We start from the raw sequence: 15,552 nt of genomic DNA, 5'->3' as shown, positions 1-15,552 counted from the left end.
GCAGCCTTCCTACCCCACAATTATCCCATGCCAGCGGGAATGAAGTGGCTAATTCAGATGCAGCAGGCTCTCAAGACAGTAGATGTAATACTGCCTCAGAAAGGCTCGCTGCTCTCTTGTTAGCTGTGGGGTGGCATGCGGATCTACTGCAGCGTTCATTCAGCCCTCTACATTGCACAGCAACATGCAGAAGGAGCAGGGAAGGTAGATAGCTCAGATTCACAGAAAGGTTATAATTTGACCAGGAATTAAGAAGTCCTTCTTCAAGACCATTCCACCTGTATGAAGAGGCTGGAAAAGTTGTAAAGTTTCATTTAATAGCTTACTGTGTCTTCAAGCTCCTGTTTGAGGTGATGTAGATCCCTGTGATGTTGCTCCTTCATTTGTTCAATAGCCATTTCTGCCTCTATGCTCATATTTAATGGGTTGCAGTCTTCTGAACCAAGTCCTGTAAAAATAGTAATTATATACATATTCCTGAAGCCTAAAGAGATACATTCTCAACAGAATTATTTCATCAATTTAAATTTGTTTAGGCAGCTACTTGCAGCTCTCCAATTTCCCATCACACACAGAGACAAGAAACTGCAAGCATGAATTTCAGCTTTGAATGTAGTACAGCAGCCATATTCCACTTAATGTTAAATAGCAAAATGGAGGTGGTGGTTGAATCTTGCTGGGAAGGTTTGGGAAAGTTTTTGCATAATTGCCTGTAAGATGTTATCATAAATACCTACAGCACAGAAGTTGGTCATACAGGAGATGACCTTTACCTTGGTCAGGCTCAATTCCACTATTGCCATGACTTTTCATATCAATGTCGAACTCTTCCGACAGCGAATTTTTCAGCGAAGGCCTGAGCACTTTGCCTTGGGCACGGTACTCCTCCAGCTCTGAGTGCAGCTCATCTATCTGGTCTTGCAGCTCCTGAAAGTGGGGGAAAAAGATGCCTGAGTGAAAGCAGCCAAGGCAGCTGAGCATCTGTACATCACCACACTCCCACGATGAGACATTTAGGAGGGAATTAGTAGGTAAAGACTTGTCAATAATCCTGCCATCATGCCACAATTAGTCATCCTCCTATTAGCAAATCAACACCCCTTCTCCAGGTTCCAACCTGTGCAAGTGACAGATGCGTTTCTTACTAAAAGAGCAGAAGTTTCTTGAGAGCCTGTATATATTCTACATCTAAAGTATATTGTGCTCCAGGACCTTCCATTTTATTCCTTCTTCCTACAACCTTTTTTTTAAACAACAGCTTAGGAACATTTTCAAACAGTTGAGAAATACCTCTTCAAACACCATCTACTTGCAAAATCAAATCAGAAGCAAAAGATCAAATTAGGAAGAAGATACCCTCATTACTGCATTTACCATCTGGTACTTCTGCCCACTTGCCAGAGGAATATCCCGAGTGTTTGTGCCAAATGTCATGCGCTCAGCTCAATGAACAGTGTTTATTGGGGAAAATGAATCCCTGAATGTGTAAACACACAATTCTACACATTTGGAAGGTTCAGAGAGTGAACCGATTCATATCTGCCAGTACTCAAAAAAAAAAAAGAAAATCAACTGCTTATTCAAGCAACGTCTTATGAAGAAGTATCAATTAATAAATATTTCTAGACATCTTTGCGTTTAAACTGCAACTTCTTAAGAGACCTAGTGTGCTGTTTCAGATCAGACAGCCTTTTGCCAAGGTAGTCTGTTGTTGAATGAAAAGAATCATGCAGAACAGATGAGCTGTAACCATCGTAGTCATCAGAAAGTAGATATATAAATAGATACTTGCAGGCCCACTTTAAAGAAGTATTTCAGCCATACAAGATTTGGGGAGGAGAAGACAAGCTTCACATTTTCAGTTTCATTTTAAGGAAATGCTACTGTTTTGGAAACCACCAAGACTCAGATATATCTTATTTCTCTGTAAGTTCCTGCAACTCTGAATTCAAGTTAGGGCAAACTTTATTTCATAAATCAAAAAACCACTAGTGCGCAACTGCACGATGTAGAGCTCAGGAACAAAGGAGGCTGCACAGATCAAATCCCAGCCCACAATTGGGGCACCTCACCCTCTTAGCTCGGCCAGTTACTTCTGCAGCAAGAGCTTTCCACCCCCCAAGAGCTTGGATTAATGTGAAAAAGCCATTATGTAGGAAAACACCCAGCAGCATTATATTGCTGCTCTGCGCTGCTGGTTGCAGCAAGGCTGTTCTGGGTGAGCACGGGCAGACGGGTGCCAGCTCTCCACTTACTCTGCACTGCCGCTCGTACTCGCTTCTCATCTGCGCCAGTCTCTCCTCCTGCAGGAAAAACTCCGCACTGCTGGGATCCAGGTCACCAAACTGAAATGGCATGAACGGGATCCAGTTACTCTTCCACCAAACAGCCCTGCTCATCACAGCCTGGGTGCCTTTCACAAGCAGTCCTGCAGCCCACACCTTCTCCCCTCTTTTTTTTAATTTTATTTTATTTTAAATACAGAAGCTCTGCTTCCCTGCTGGTAGGGGACGATGAGCAACCTCCTTAAATACTAGCTGCTATCTCACCATAGCTCTCATGTTCACTTTGATTGCAGATTGCAGCTTTCTAGCTTAGCATATGCACATCTTGGTTTGATAAATAACCCCATCTTTAAAAAATTCTGGAAAACGGATGTTGGGTGAGAATCCCAGTAAGAGAGCCTTTGTCTATAGATGCACACACACTGAAATGCCTTTGGAGACGCTGATATTCTGATGAGTTTATTGTAATACAACCACGATCACCTCAATTTTCACTTAAGTTTAGCAGAGATGCCACTTCACACCCAACACCTCGTGTATCATCTCCCCTAGAAAGGACCTGCACATTGAGTCTAGCCAAAACTATGTTCTCGGGAAAAAAAAAAAAATCCCTGCAGATCTGCTGGATGATTGCTTCACTGTAAGGCTCCCTACTGTTGATTGGTATAAAACTACAGCTAAGGTGGAGTGTCATTAATTTCCTTAACTGGAAGTCAGCCAGGCAGTCCATGTCAACAAGGGAGGCCGTGCCTTGGTCACATCTGGATAGGAACCCCAAGAGCCTCTGGATATTAGTTAAATTGGCATCTTGCGTGTAGTAACTGAAAAGCAATTTAATTCTGGACGCATACTGGGAAGAGGAGGATTTACCTTCTCAGCCAAGACATTTTCCAAGTTCCTCTGCAGTTTGCTGGCCAAACTTTCATACTCGGCCAGTTTTTCTCCTGTTTCCAATAGCTCGCTTTCCAGGCGGCTGTTTTCCTGGAGAAAAAAACAAAAAAACCAAAAACACCACCCCAAGAGCCTTAGCATTTGGAGAAAGAAAACATTAGCACGTGGTGACTCAGAAAAGTCATCTCCCAGTCAAATCAGAGCGTGACACTGCTACAGGCTTCAGCGGACGATAAGAATTGTGAATCCATGCACACACAACCCCTCTTGCCACAGCAAAACAGCAAGCGTGAACAAACCCTGTGCTCCGCTGCTCCTCTCCCCCTTCAGGTCACTGCTTCGGGAGCAGTATTTTACAATTTTCCTGATGCTCACAGGACAGCCACCCCCTTCAAAAGCTGCTCGCCCAAACATCTGTAAGGCTGTATTAGCTCCCTCTGACTGTCAGCACTTTTGATGTCGTTTGTAAGACAACACCATTACCATTTTATTTTTTTTTTAAACTAAGCAAAAGTTAATTATATAGTAAGGCAGCGGTCAGATAAAGCATTGTGTCTTAAGTGTTTTCCGAAAAAAAAATATAGGAAAAGGATGTGAATCTGTGGAGTCACAGGTGAGTGATACCATTGCATTAGGCAGCAGATAAATTGTCAAAAGGCATAACAGCAAGCTTGCCTTAGAGGGTTTTTTTTGTTTTGTTTTTAAAGCAATATTTTAAACTTTGTCAAGACATATTATCTCCTGGCTGGACAGCCAAGCAGCCAGCAAGGAAGACAGCCCATCTGATAGCCATACAAATGCACACTCTGCACTTGATGGCAGCAGAGATTTGAACTGGAGCCTTATGAATCCAAGGAGTAACCTATCAAGGTGACCCAAAAAACAATTATCAGGGATATGCCTCTATCTTGCTGCTGAAATTACTTTCAGCTAGCTCAACACACCCTGTAACACATCCTCTCAACAAGGACTATGCTGCAAGCCTCGCTCCCCACTTCTGGGCATCCTTGCCTTTTGGGGGAAACACACAGCTGCACTTAGACCCCGTTACCTTCAGGGAAAGGGCCAGGCGGTCCCGGATGTAGTTCTCATCAGTTTTCAGCTTTTCTATCTCCTGCTCCAGGTCCAGCCGCTGTTTATTAGCCTGCTGCAGGATTTGCTCCCGCTCTCGCCGGAGCTCGTTCTTCAGAGCTGCAATTCGTTCCTTGTACTCCTCGTCCAGCTTCCTATGAAGGCAACAGAGGTAAGAAGAGCTCATAAGAAGAACCAGGTGGCAAATACTGCTGCGAGTGAAACACGGTGGTAATCAGCAGGTGTGAAGCCACTACCCCCATCACCAAGTCCCTCCAATGCTGCGGCAGCGATGCTGAAGAGGAGGGGAGGGGTGAACCGGGACGCCCTACCTGAGGTTGTACTCGTTCCGGCGCTCAATCGCAGCGTGGTGGTCATCCACTTCGGAGGCCATCAGGGATTTCAGCTTTTCAGCTTTTTCCAAGTCTGACCGCAGCTTCTCTTTCTCTCTGGCCACTTGGTCAACCCTCTCCCTAGGGTAAACACAGCCGGCCTGGATTAGGTCACCCCTCCCAGCTCCCGCAAAGGTGGTATTTGCAAGACGCTCATCAGAGAAGAGCAGCTCAGAAAGCTCTGCAAGGGTCTTGACTGCATTTAGTCATGAGATATGAACTTGCACACATAGCTCTGGCCATGTCTTGATATCCCCACAGGTCCTCAGACCTCAACACTTGAGCTCCTCAGCTGTGGTCTAGCCCCCTGAATTGCAGCGCTATGCCATTTTGCCAGGCCACTTTCTGCCCCATTTACTTGTTCTTGTAATTTTATTACCTTTACCACTTCATCCTTATGCTACATCCAATCTGGTTTTGATCACAAATTTGTAAGATCTGCTACACTGAGCAGCTTTCTTGATGGGAACTTGACAACCGATCTCTCCACTGAGTGAATGTAAAAAGGTATTTTGACATGTTGATGCAAACAAACAGTGGGAAGCCTCATGTTGTGAGGTTTCATACAAGTAAAACGGGCAGCTTGCAAGCACAAGCAGTAAGCCAACAGGTAACAGGACACGTGCAGTCTTAATGACCAGCAAAAGTCATCTATGGCATTGCATGGAGGTGGATGCATGAGCTGATAAATATTTAAACTATTCCAAGATTTACAGTACAAAAAACCACCACTAACAACTGGAGCTTGTGCCCGTGGCAGATGGATGCAACAGTTACACAACAGGAAGGAGTCAATGCAAAACAGAGGGTGCAATCCTTAGAGCCGGGGTCTCCAGAGTGAGGTGGACAAGATAATCCACTGGTTTGTGGGAAGAAATAGTTGAGCTTCAGTTGTGTATAATTTATAAATTGATACACTTACATACAGGGAAATGTTTCTCCTCTCCTACACTCTCTCAGAGAAGCCTGCACAGCAAGTCCAGTGCTAAGTCAAACTGTGTTGACTTTCAAATGAAAAAAAGTGGGGGTGAGTGATGGTTTTGTACCTCACCCACACAGCAAAACCTACGTAACGCTACTGCAAGAAATCAGTTAGCATTAAAGGTACTGCCTATCAGATTGCATCAGCCTCTGTCTTGAGTTTTGCATTCCTCAGCCATCAGTGACCATTGCAGATTCCAGTGACCATTTCCAGACTGCAGAGCAGGGCTGGGAACAGCCTGCTGCTTTGATTTAAAAAAATAAAAAAGTATATTTTTCTGCAATACATGGGTTTGAGTGTTTTTCAACTCTCCCGTTTTGCATGGGAAAGTTTCTAACCAAGCTCACAGAGAATCTAGCCTTCCAGTGAAATGGCAGCACCACACCGATGCCCCTCGGAGAAGTGCTATGAACCACCATTAATCAACTGCTAATTAAACTCCTGCTTGGCCAAACGCAGTGGACTGAGAGGAGAGGCAAAGCCAGTGATCCTGGTGACTTACAGCAAGTGTCTGATCTCCGTTTTGAAACTCGCCAGGGCTGCCTGGTGGACTCCATTCTTGGTTATTAAAAGCTCGTTTTCTAGCGCCAGCGTCAGCTCCGTCAAGTTCACCTTCCCATCCAAGCTGAAATCCAAAGCCTGCAAAACAACACATCGTTAGAGCAGAACGAGCTTCCCTGCCCTGCAGCAGCCTGCAGACATTTGTACATGAAGTGACAGAATAAGATGAAGGCTCAGAAAAGATCTTTGCTTGCTGATTAATCTGTCACAAATGCCTTTGGGGCAATAAACCAGACATCTCTGCCACCTTCCTGTTTTAAAGAGCTGCTGCCAGCTATGGAGATGGAAAGTGTCCTAGTTGTGCTGCAAGACCAACAGGAGATTAAGCCCATGACTGATTAAAAGTACCAGTTCTCTACAGGACTCGACTACGCTGGCCATTTTACATATTATTGTAGAATTATAGAATGGTTGTGTTGGAGGAGGCCTTAAAGATCATCTACTTCCAACCCAATACTCAAAAGCTGAAAGAAATTGGTTGAAGATATTCATGTTAATTCAGAAAGGCCATTGAATGACTCGAGCGTGTCCAGAGAAGGGCAATGAAGCTGGTGCAGGGTCTGGAGCACAGGTCTGATGGGGAGCGGCTGAGGGAACTGGGGGGGTTTAGTCTGGAGAAGAGGAGGCTGAGGGGAGACCTCATGGCCCTCTACAACTCCCTGAAAGGAGGGTGCAGAGAGGAGGGATGAGTCTCTTGAACCAGGGAACAAGCGACAGGACAAGAGGGAATGGCCTCAAGCTGCGCCAGGGCAGGGTCAGACTGGCTCTTAGGAAGTATTTCTTTGCAGAAGGGGTTGTTGGGCGTTGGAATGGGCTGCCCAGGGCAGGGGGGGAGTCCCCATCCCTGGAGGGGTTGAAGAGTCGGGTTGACCCAGCGCTGAGGGATCTGGTGGAGTTGGGAACGGTCAGTGTGAGGTTCATGGTTAGACTGGAGGAGCTTCAAGGGCTTTTCCAACCAAGATGATTCTGGGATTCTGTAAACAAAACCAGCTCTTGCAACAGAGACAACACAGAGGAGGTCTTGTAGGAGGTATTTGATAGCAAACATCCCACCTCTTTGAAAATAAATTATCAGCAACTGCTTGTAATTTCCTCCAAGCTAACTCTGCAGGAGCAGAAAGCTGAGCACAGAAGGGCTGAAACCCTGCAAACACTGGAGAAACTGCCCTGGTGACACCGGTCACAAGGCCAATGGAAAGCAACAAGCAGAAGAGAAGGTAAAAGTGTACCATGCAAGTCTGGTAAAAACAGTACCACGTTACCAAACTGGCCTGCACGAGCCCAGGCTACACGTGGGTTTTAAAGCCGGAGCAGAGTTTATTACAACCTGGATGTTCAATATCCACGCGGACATTAAATGCCAAGAGAAATCATCGCTGCTGGGAACTCAGCGACGGTCTCAGAACAGACATATGAAATTATTTTCTCCCGCCCACACCTTCTAGTGAGATGGACAGGGATGGGGTTCACTTCAGGTATCTGATTTGCAACCCCCATTACCCTTTTACTCTGTATAATAAAAGACTAATTACTGGGCAGGGTTTCAAGAGCTGTCCTCCAACTTAGCGCAAGCAATAATTCAGGTCATCCCAGTGCTAAAAGGTTTACAGGTACAGCTATTCAGTGAGGTAAAGGAATTAAATTGCTTTCTACAAATATAGGTGACCTCTTTGAGCGAAGCTGGAAGTCACGTTATATTTTTGTCATTAACTTCTAGCTCTCTGGGATGCACCACCATTTCAAATCAAGGAAATTATTGAGTTTCCCAGAATGCTTAGACTCTTGTTACTAGCACTGGGAATTTTAAAGGGGAAAAATAAAGTAATCCAGCTATAGTCCAGCATTCCACACTGGCGGGGGGGGGAAGAAAAAAAAAAGAAAAAAAGGCAAATAAAGGGGGTGAGATGGAGCGGCTGGTTACCTTCAGGATCTCCTGGCTGTTCTCTATGCCCTCCTGGTGCCAGCAGTCGAGGACATCCTCCACGCAGCCGTAGCCCATCCCATCGTCCAGGCTGGAGAAGAGGCAGAAGCCGACGGTGCTGGGCATGGCCGAGGGGGTGGTCGTGCGCCTCCCGCTTTCATCGAAGGACTGCCGAGAGAGGGGAGAGGCTGCGGCGGGGCACGGGCAGAGCCAGGCATCTGGCCACCCCGCGACAAGAAAGGCTTATAAATGTCATTTCGCTAACGGTACTTTGGAGATTAAGGATTAAGGTCTGCTTTTCCTCACTGCCAAGCAAATATGCAGCAGGAGCGCTGCTGCTGACCTCACGGCACCGCAGCACAACCAGGCGCTTCGGATTTAAAATAAATCCGCGGAGGGAGAGTTTCAGAGCTGTTTCGATGCTCTAAAACTGTTTTCCACTGTCCATTTTTGGTTTCAGGTGTCACCTCCCCTAAAAAGGCTGCAGGGAGCATATACACAGGTGCTTTTGCTATAGCCCTCAGCTTCCAGGCAAGGATAGGGAGTAGATTTCAAACTCTTGTCTCTAATTTATTTATTTTTTTGAGAGAGATGTGGGACCTGGATGCCCACAGCCTACTCCAGGCCACCGCTTCCCCCTGCATCCAGTTTATACCATTTACTTGCTGCACTTCACTTTTAAGAGCCATCTTCAAGCCACATAACTTTAAAGGGGAGGCATCTCCCCTTTACCATGAGGGTGTTTTCTGCTTTATCCCCCCACCCCAACACACCCAGAGGAAGTCTGCAGCACTTCACCCCATCGCTCTCACTCGGGGGGAGGCAGCCACATCCATGGTGCTGCTGTGGGAATCCCTGGCTCTGCTTTGGCCAGGGGTGACCGTCACAGCTGCCCCACCACAGGGACAAATGGGGAGGAAGAGGAGGAGACAGGCAAGGTGGGGTTTGCTCAGGATTTCTCCCCCTCCTCCTGCTTTTAGCCCAGGATCCACCTCAGTTTCTCACCTGCATGGAGAGATGTCGTTTCAGCTGTCTGTATGGAGTAGACGCTGAGGGGGTCAGTGACTTTCCATTTTTAAACAAGCCGTAGAAGAAGTCCTCTATGCTCATGGTGCCATCTTGCTCCAGGTTATGAAGCACCTCTTCAAGCACCTGCAAGCAGCAGAGGATAGAAATCACATCTGCTATTGCCAAAAACATCGCGGTAACAATTTGGCACAGCAGAAAGCATCCTATTCCCAAGGCTCTACAAAAAAAAAAAAAAAAAAAATCAGAGCAACACTGGTATGGCAACCTTCATATAGAAAATTGCAGAGCCACATACACTACAAAAATCCTGCCTGTAAAAGTGTGTAAGCTCCTGGTCATCTTGGAGCCTCCATCTTTGCGAGGCAGCATGAAAAAAAAAAATCCACCTTGTTTCATTCTGCTCTCGAGACAGGGTGACCTCAGGAATTCAGTGCAAGGTAGTGAGACAGATGCCAAAACCCCAGCACCTTGTGAAGTGACCAGGCAGAAAAACCCAGTAAGACACCGCAAGGTTAAAATAAATCAGTTTTATGCTTCAGGGCAGTCTGCTTTCTGAAAAGCAAGACCAACCTTATTAGGATCAGAGATGTTAAGATTAGGCCCTCACTATTTCTTTGTCTACAGTTTATTTTTTTCCCCATTTTCAGCCTTAATATCCTGAAAACATTTTGTTGCAAATGCTGCAAAGAAATACCTCCTTGGAAACATGCTTTATGAAGGAAATGATTAAAAGCCATGTTATTTTAAGATGCAAAACAGTCTTATTTTTTTATAAAACTAAATCCTAAATTGACAAGAGACGTTTTTGCTAAAGAAATAATTTTCTTGCAGAGGACAGAAGCTGCCTGCAGGCTTTCTCAAAGTCAAAAGCAACCATCTATGAATATTTTAACCCATATTTACTGTCTAGCTAGAAGAATTCTGGGATTAAGGAGACATGCTTGGAATTTAGGATATGTTTTTAAATTCCAGTTTACTCTGCGATTGCATGAGAAGACACGCACGCTACAGTGTCAGGAAGGCTGGCAGCTGCCTTCTACTAGAGCAGCCTCCCACATCTGATGGTTCAACACAAACTCACTCGCTGGAAGCCCACGAGCTGGAGCTGAAAACCACCTTCCAAGCAGCGACCTGTTAACCAGCACTTGTGCTTTAGGCTTGAGATCAACTGCAGGACAGACTTCGTGGGGGCCACTCTGAAACCCAGGTGTACACTCTGGTGCAAGTGGGTCTGTACGTAGCCACTCACCTCCCCGGCCGCTGTTTGGAGCCCATACTGCTCACAAATGGAGATGAGTTTTTTCCGGTTCAGGTGGCCATCCCTGGTGATGCCAAGGTGCTCGCAGACCTCCTGCAGTTTCTCCTCTATCCAGTCCGGGGTGGGCAGTGAGGTGCTGGGGGAAGCATTCAGGTCATCTGGGTTCCAGAAACGGAGCTGCCCTGGAAATGGGGGGGAAAACTGCTCTGGTTTCTGCCCATCCACTGCATACAAGTGACCATCAGAAGACCTGGGGGTTCTGCATGTCATGGGGGAGTCTCTCCTTCCTCATCAGACCCCATGGGACCATTTCTCTTGCCTCGTCATGCACAGAGCACACTTGTAATTTTGAGGTGCAGCTACTGGCACCAGCAAGGATATTGGATTTTATCAGAAGGAGCAGGTCCTGCTCAGCATTCAACTCATGTGCCACTCGTGTGCAGGCACAGGGTGAGCTGTGGCCAGGAGGATCTCTGGGGATGTGGATGACTCCGATGGCTGGTAGCCAGGGGAAGCACAGCCCTGCCACCTCGGCTGCTGGCATAGATGGAGAAGGGACCCCTCCTCTTCAGGGCAGTTATGGGATCAAGGGAGAGGACTGAGCAAGTTGTAGATCCATATATACCTTGACCAGGTCTACAACTTCAGTGGTTGCCTGTCTCCATAAATGTCACCCCCCCCAAGGTGGAGCTGCCTAAACTCCCATCCCCTTTAAATGTAAACTGTAGTGTATGTTTTGATCTAAGTAGTTCCAAACACCCCTTCAGGGGAAGAAAAAAAAAAACCCCAATAGCCTTCAGCTGAACACATTTCCTCTACCTCTAGCAAATGCCTGGAGTGCAGTCTCACCCAGCTGGAAATGCTCCCAGAGCCACCAGACACAAACCAGTCAGAGCTTGCTCAGCTGCAAGGCCACCTCCTTGCATCCGCTACCTCATCCTGGGGCCAGAAAAGCAGCTTTTGGAGAAAAAATTTGGTCCCTTTGGATGGGGTAGGGGTTAGAGAGCAGCTGAAATACAGACGAGGTGTTGAAGCAATTCAAAGCTGCACGGCTTAGTTATAAACAGATCTTTGTGTGCTGCGGGTTAGTGCCAAAGCCTGCCGTCACCCTGAGGGTCACCCCGCTCTCCCTTACAGGATAATTAAGAAACATTTAATGACTGGGCCGTGCTGACATCTAGTGCCTACCGTGCTCCACTACATCCAGCAGCCCGCAGGGACCAGGAGCAGGGACCAGGAGCAGGGACCAGGAGCAGGGACCAGGAGCAGGGACCAGGAGCAGGGACCAGCTGCTGCTCTGTGGTTACTGGAGCAGCAGGGCAGCCTCTGCACCGGGCAGGAGGGAGAAAAGAGGGCAAAAAGGGTAAGGCACAAGACTATGCCCTCCAAAGAGCCCTGTTTTAGCTTTCACTCCCAGCTCAGGGCTTGCTTGTCCCATGTGCCCCTTCCCAAAGCTCTCCACCATGCCAGGCTGGGACTGTTCAGCACACCCAGACTGCCTGAGACCATCTTAGTGTGCTTCTCTGATTCATCTTCAAAGCTGAAAAGAGAATAAGCACATACAAGTGCTGCTGTTTGCTCTTACCCTCGGCCTCGTACTCCTCGCTGTCTCGCGTCTTCCAGTGCTGGGGAGAAAACAAAAGGTTCTTGAGTTATTACTATTGCAAGACATCACCCATATGAAAGAGACTCTGCAATCAGCATCAAACGAGCTACAGGGCTCCAGCAATGCTGCCAGGCTTTCATCTCCCCACTCCCCGCGGGCTGGGCTGGCAATCCACGGCTCTTTGATGCTGCCTTTTTCTGGCACACAAGGTTCTTCGGTGGGGATAAGCCGCAGCTGCAGCAAAAGATGCCTAAAGCCCTGCAAATGACCCATGAGAGGTGACAGATCAGAGTCCAGCAGGTTGATGGGGAGGGAGGGAGAGATTTGCCCTCCAAGCAAATCGTGCTGCTTGTCTTAGAGATATTGATGGTTGATATGATGAGGATGCAGGGAAGATCATGGGCTGCATACAGCCACCACCCAAATCTGGGTTATCTTTCACAGAATCATTCAGGTTGGAAAAGGCCCTTGGGATCATCGAGTCCAACCATCAGCCCCACTCTACAAAGTCCTCCCCTACACCATATCCCCCAACATCTCATCTAAACGACCCTTAAACACATCCAGGGATGGTGACTTTTTGCTGGTCTTAAGCCATCCCACTTCCTCTGTGGCAATACCAGATCAGCTCAGGCAGCACCAGGAAAAGGGCAGAAGTCGGTTGTTTAAAAAGATTTCCCCATGTACTACACATTGTCTTGTGTCTACCACCCTTGTACCAGTGGAGGGTATTTACTCACACGCGATGCTCAGCAATATTAACTTCTGGTTTAGCAGCAGCATCGGCAGATGTTACTTCTCCACCGTTACAAGTGGATACTTCTCCACGCACGTGACTGATGGATTTGAAGTCAAAGTCACCCAGGACATAAAGAGGCTCTAAATCATCATATAAAAGTTCAATACATCTCATTCAGATTACAGCTAAAAGCCATTAATCTACAACGTTACCATGGAAACTGGATTAGGTCACTGGACTTTTTTTAGCTCTGCCACTTGCTCCTGTTTCATCTGTTGGTCCAGGCAAGAGCCGTTGGCTGCTGTGCAGCGTCTCGATGTACCCCCCTGCTTTCAGGGCCAGACACAGGGCAGGAATTGGGGAGACCCTCGGATGGAGAGGGGAGCTTAAGCTTTGCTTTCCCAGGCAGGCTTCTGGCAGAAATCAGCCTGCCAGAGGCAGGAGGTCACAGGCAGATCTAGAACCTGAGGCTCGGCTGGACGTTCTGGACAAAGCCAAGAATGTACATAATATCGCACTAGAAAGCTGAGGATTTTAGCCCAAACAAGTGCTGTTCTGCTAGTACCACCATCAAGGCGTTAACGTGGCAGATTCCTGGTTTGCCTGATAAACCATCAGGGTGAGCACACAAAAAGCAGGAGCTGGAGCAACAGGTACTGTGAAATTACTGTCTGCAAAGGCAGAAAACAGCCTTTGTTTTAAGTCAGCATGGCCTTAAGGCAGAAAACAACCCAAAAATGAATGAGTTGACACCGTTCCAGCCCACAAGTGCCTGCAACGGTCAACTGGGTGCTGAGAGAAGGTCTCTTGGGTGCCAGGCAGAGCTACCACCCTGCGGTTGCTCATCCTTGTCCTTGGTGGGGGGGCAAACTGAGGCGAAACCAGGCAGTGATGCTCAGAAGGGGGGGTCCACTGCTGTGTCCAAGTCTTTTTGTGTAAGCAATGTATATACTTTTATATAGAATCAGATCTAAACCATTTAGCACCAGACCCTCTCACTTCAAGGACTTGCCTCAAAACCAAGAGCCCCAAACCACAGCACACACAAACTCCATAAATATCAACAACTGAAGAGCCTGAATATAGGGAGGGGGGTGTCTGTGGGCTGGTAACCCACTGCCACCAACCCCAGGGAGCTCGTGTGACCTCCCTCCCCGTGCCGGGGCCCCGCTGTGGAGGGCAAGGGGGTCCCTTTGTGCGGCGGGGGCTCAGGGTCAGCCACCGCCGGTGGGAGGACAAAGGGGGGCCGGCGCATCCCGATGTCAGGCACGGCATTGTTTCCCCGGCCCCGGCGGTGCTACAGCTGGATGCGGGTCACACAGACATCGGCGGGCTGCGTGCGGGAGCGGGGATCCCAGGAATGCATTATTATTATTTGGGCAGGCGCGTGCTTGGCCAGGCCGAGGAGCAGATGGCCGTGGCTTTCAATGCTTGCCGCCCTCCAGCTCGGGGCCCGGGCGAGCATCTGCAGCCTATGTCGTTTGCTCGCGGTGGCCTCTCCCCATAAAAAGGCAGCAACCTCTCCCCCTCACCCCCCGCCATCTGCTTCAGCAAGACAGATCTTTGTTCTCCGTCAGAATATATTGCTAATTAAAATGACGATCAGGAGCGCACGCTGAGCCCGTTCTGCTTTGCACGCGGCAAGGTGAGCCTTCGCACCAACGCTAACGGTTCCCACTTCTCCCTCCCTGCGTGCTTGCCCAGAGATCAGCTCCCTGGTCTGAGCAGCCAGAGCAGAGACTCCTAAAAGATGGCAAATCTCCACACCCCGCTTTCCCAGTTGCCTTCAGCTGCAAAGCACCAGAGTCACATCAATAATGCACTTCTGCCGGGAGCAAGCGCTATCCTGAGCTATTATCTGCAGATCCTGGCTTTACAGGACAGTTGCACTTCAGGAGCCTCACATTTGTACATCGAGGACCTGAAGACAAAGTTTCAGCCTGATCCTCCAAGAAGGTTTTGCTCTGAGAGGCCGTGCCATGCTGGAAACTGCTCTATGCAGAAGCAAGCAAGGGATGTCTGGGGAGCAAGTGGCTTCGGCGGGCACTGAAGGGACAGAACTAGGACGTAACAGCTGTTTCTACAACCTACAAGTAGAAGGAACCTTTCCTGGAGCAGAGACAGCAGCTGGGGGAGATGACAGATGCCCTGTGCTGAGGTTTGGAAGTCAGCATGGCCTTAAGACTAGCCATGTCTGACCCAGGGGTGCACTACTGGGAACCCATGAGCCAAAGGGTGCTGCTGCCCTACCACCAGCTCGGGGTTGGTATCCCATGGCCACCAAACCTGCTGCCCATCCCAACCCTGCACCACCACCACAGGTCATCATCAGGTGTAACGCAAGGCAAAGGGGAAATGAAAGCAAGGACACAGCAATTACCAACCCACCAAGACCCATCACCTGTATCAAGAGCTCAGGACAAACAAGCTCAAGTGGCAGCCAGGGGCATCAAATCATGGGATGGTTTGGGTTGGAATGGACCTTAAAGATACTCCAGTCCCAACCCCCTGCCACGGGCAGGGACACCTTCCACTAGCCCAGGTTGCCCAAAGCCCCGTCCAACCTGGCCTTGAGCCCTTCCAGGGAGGGGGCAGCCACAGCTTCTCTGGGCAACCTGTCCCAGTGTCTCACCACCCTCACAGGGAAGAATTTCTTCCTTACATCTAATCTAAATCTCCCCTCTTTCAGTTTAAAACTGTTCCCCCTCATCCTATCCCTACACCCCTGATCAAGAGTCCCTCCCCGCTTTCCTGTAGCCCCTTTCAGTCCTGGGAGGCCGCTCTAAGGTCTCCCCAGAGCCTTCTCTTCTCCAGCTG

At 48.3% G+C, this 15,552-nt stretch overlaps 1 protein-coding gene across 1 annotated transcript in view; it reads right to left on the bottom strand.

Moving 5' to 3' along the window:
• The window catches only part of NIN (ninein), a 64,730-nt gene that overhangs the window by 26,877 nt on the left and 22,301 nt on the right, over window positions 1-15,552 (bottom strand). Inside the window, exons 5-15 of the mRNA XM_074869222.1 lie at window positions 11,976-12,015; window positions 10,382-10,572; window positions 9,109-9,255; window positions 8,104-8,271; window positions 6,124-6,260; window positions 4,580-4,720; window positions 4,228-4,402; window positions 3,156-3,266; window positions 2,256-2,345; window positions 774-927; window positions 327-448 (exon numbers count right to left, since the gene is read on the bottom strand). Of these exons, the coding sequence (XP_074725323.1) occupies window positions 327-448; window positions 774-927; window positions 2,256-2,345; window positions 3,156-3,266; window positions 4,228-4,402; window positions 4,580-4,720; window positions 6,124-6,260; window positions 8,104-8,271; window positions 9,109-9,255; window positions 10,382-10,572; window positions 11,976-12,015 (1,476 nt within the window). The remainder of the gene's footprint in view (window positions 1-326; window positions 449-773; window positions 928-2,255; window positions 2,346-3,155; window positions 3,267-4,227; window positions 4,403-4,579; window positions 4,721-6,123; window positions 6,261-8,103; window positions 8,272-9,108; window positions 9,256-10,381; window positions 10,573-11,975; window positions 12,016-15,552) is intronic.

The sequence above is a fragment of the Strix uralensis genome, chromosome 4, assembly GCF_047716275.1.
Source record: "Strix uralensis isolate ZFMK-TIS-50842 chromosome 4, bStrUra1, whole genome shotgun sequence".
Lineage (NCBI taxonomy): Eukaryota > Metazoa > Chordata > Aves > Strigiformes > Strigidae > Strix > Strix uralensis.
This window is presented reverse-complemented; position numbering and strand designations above follow the sequence as displayed.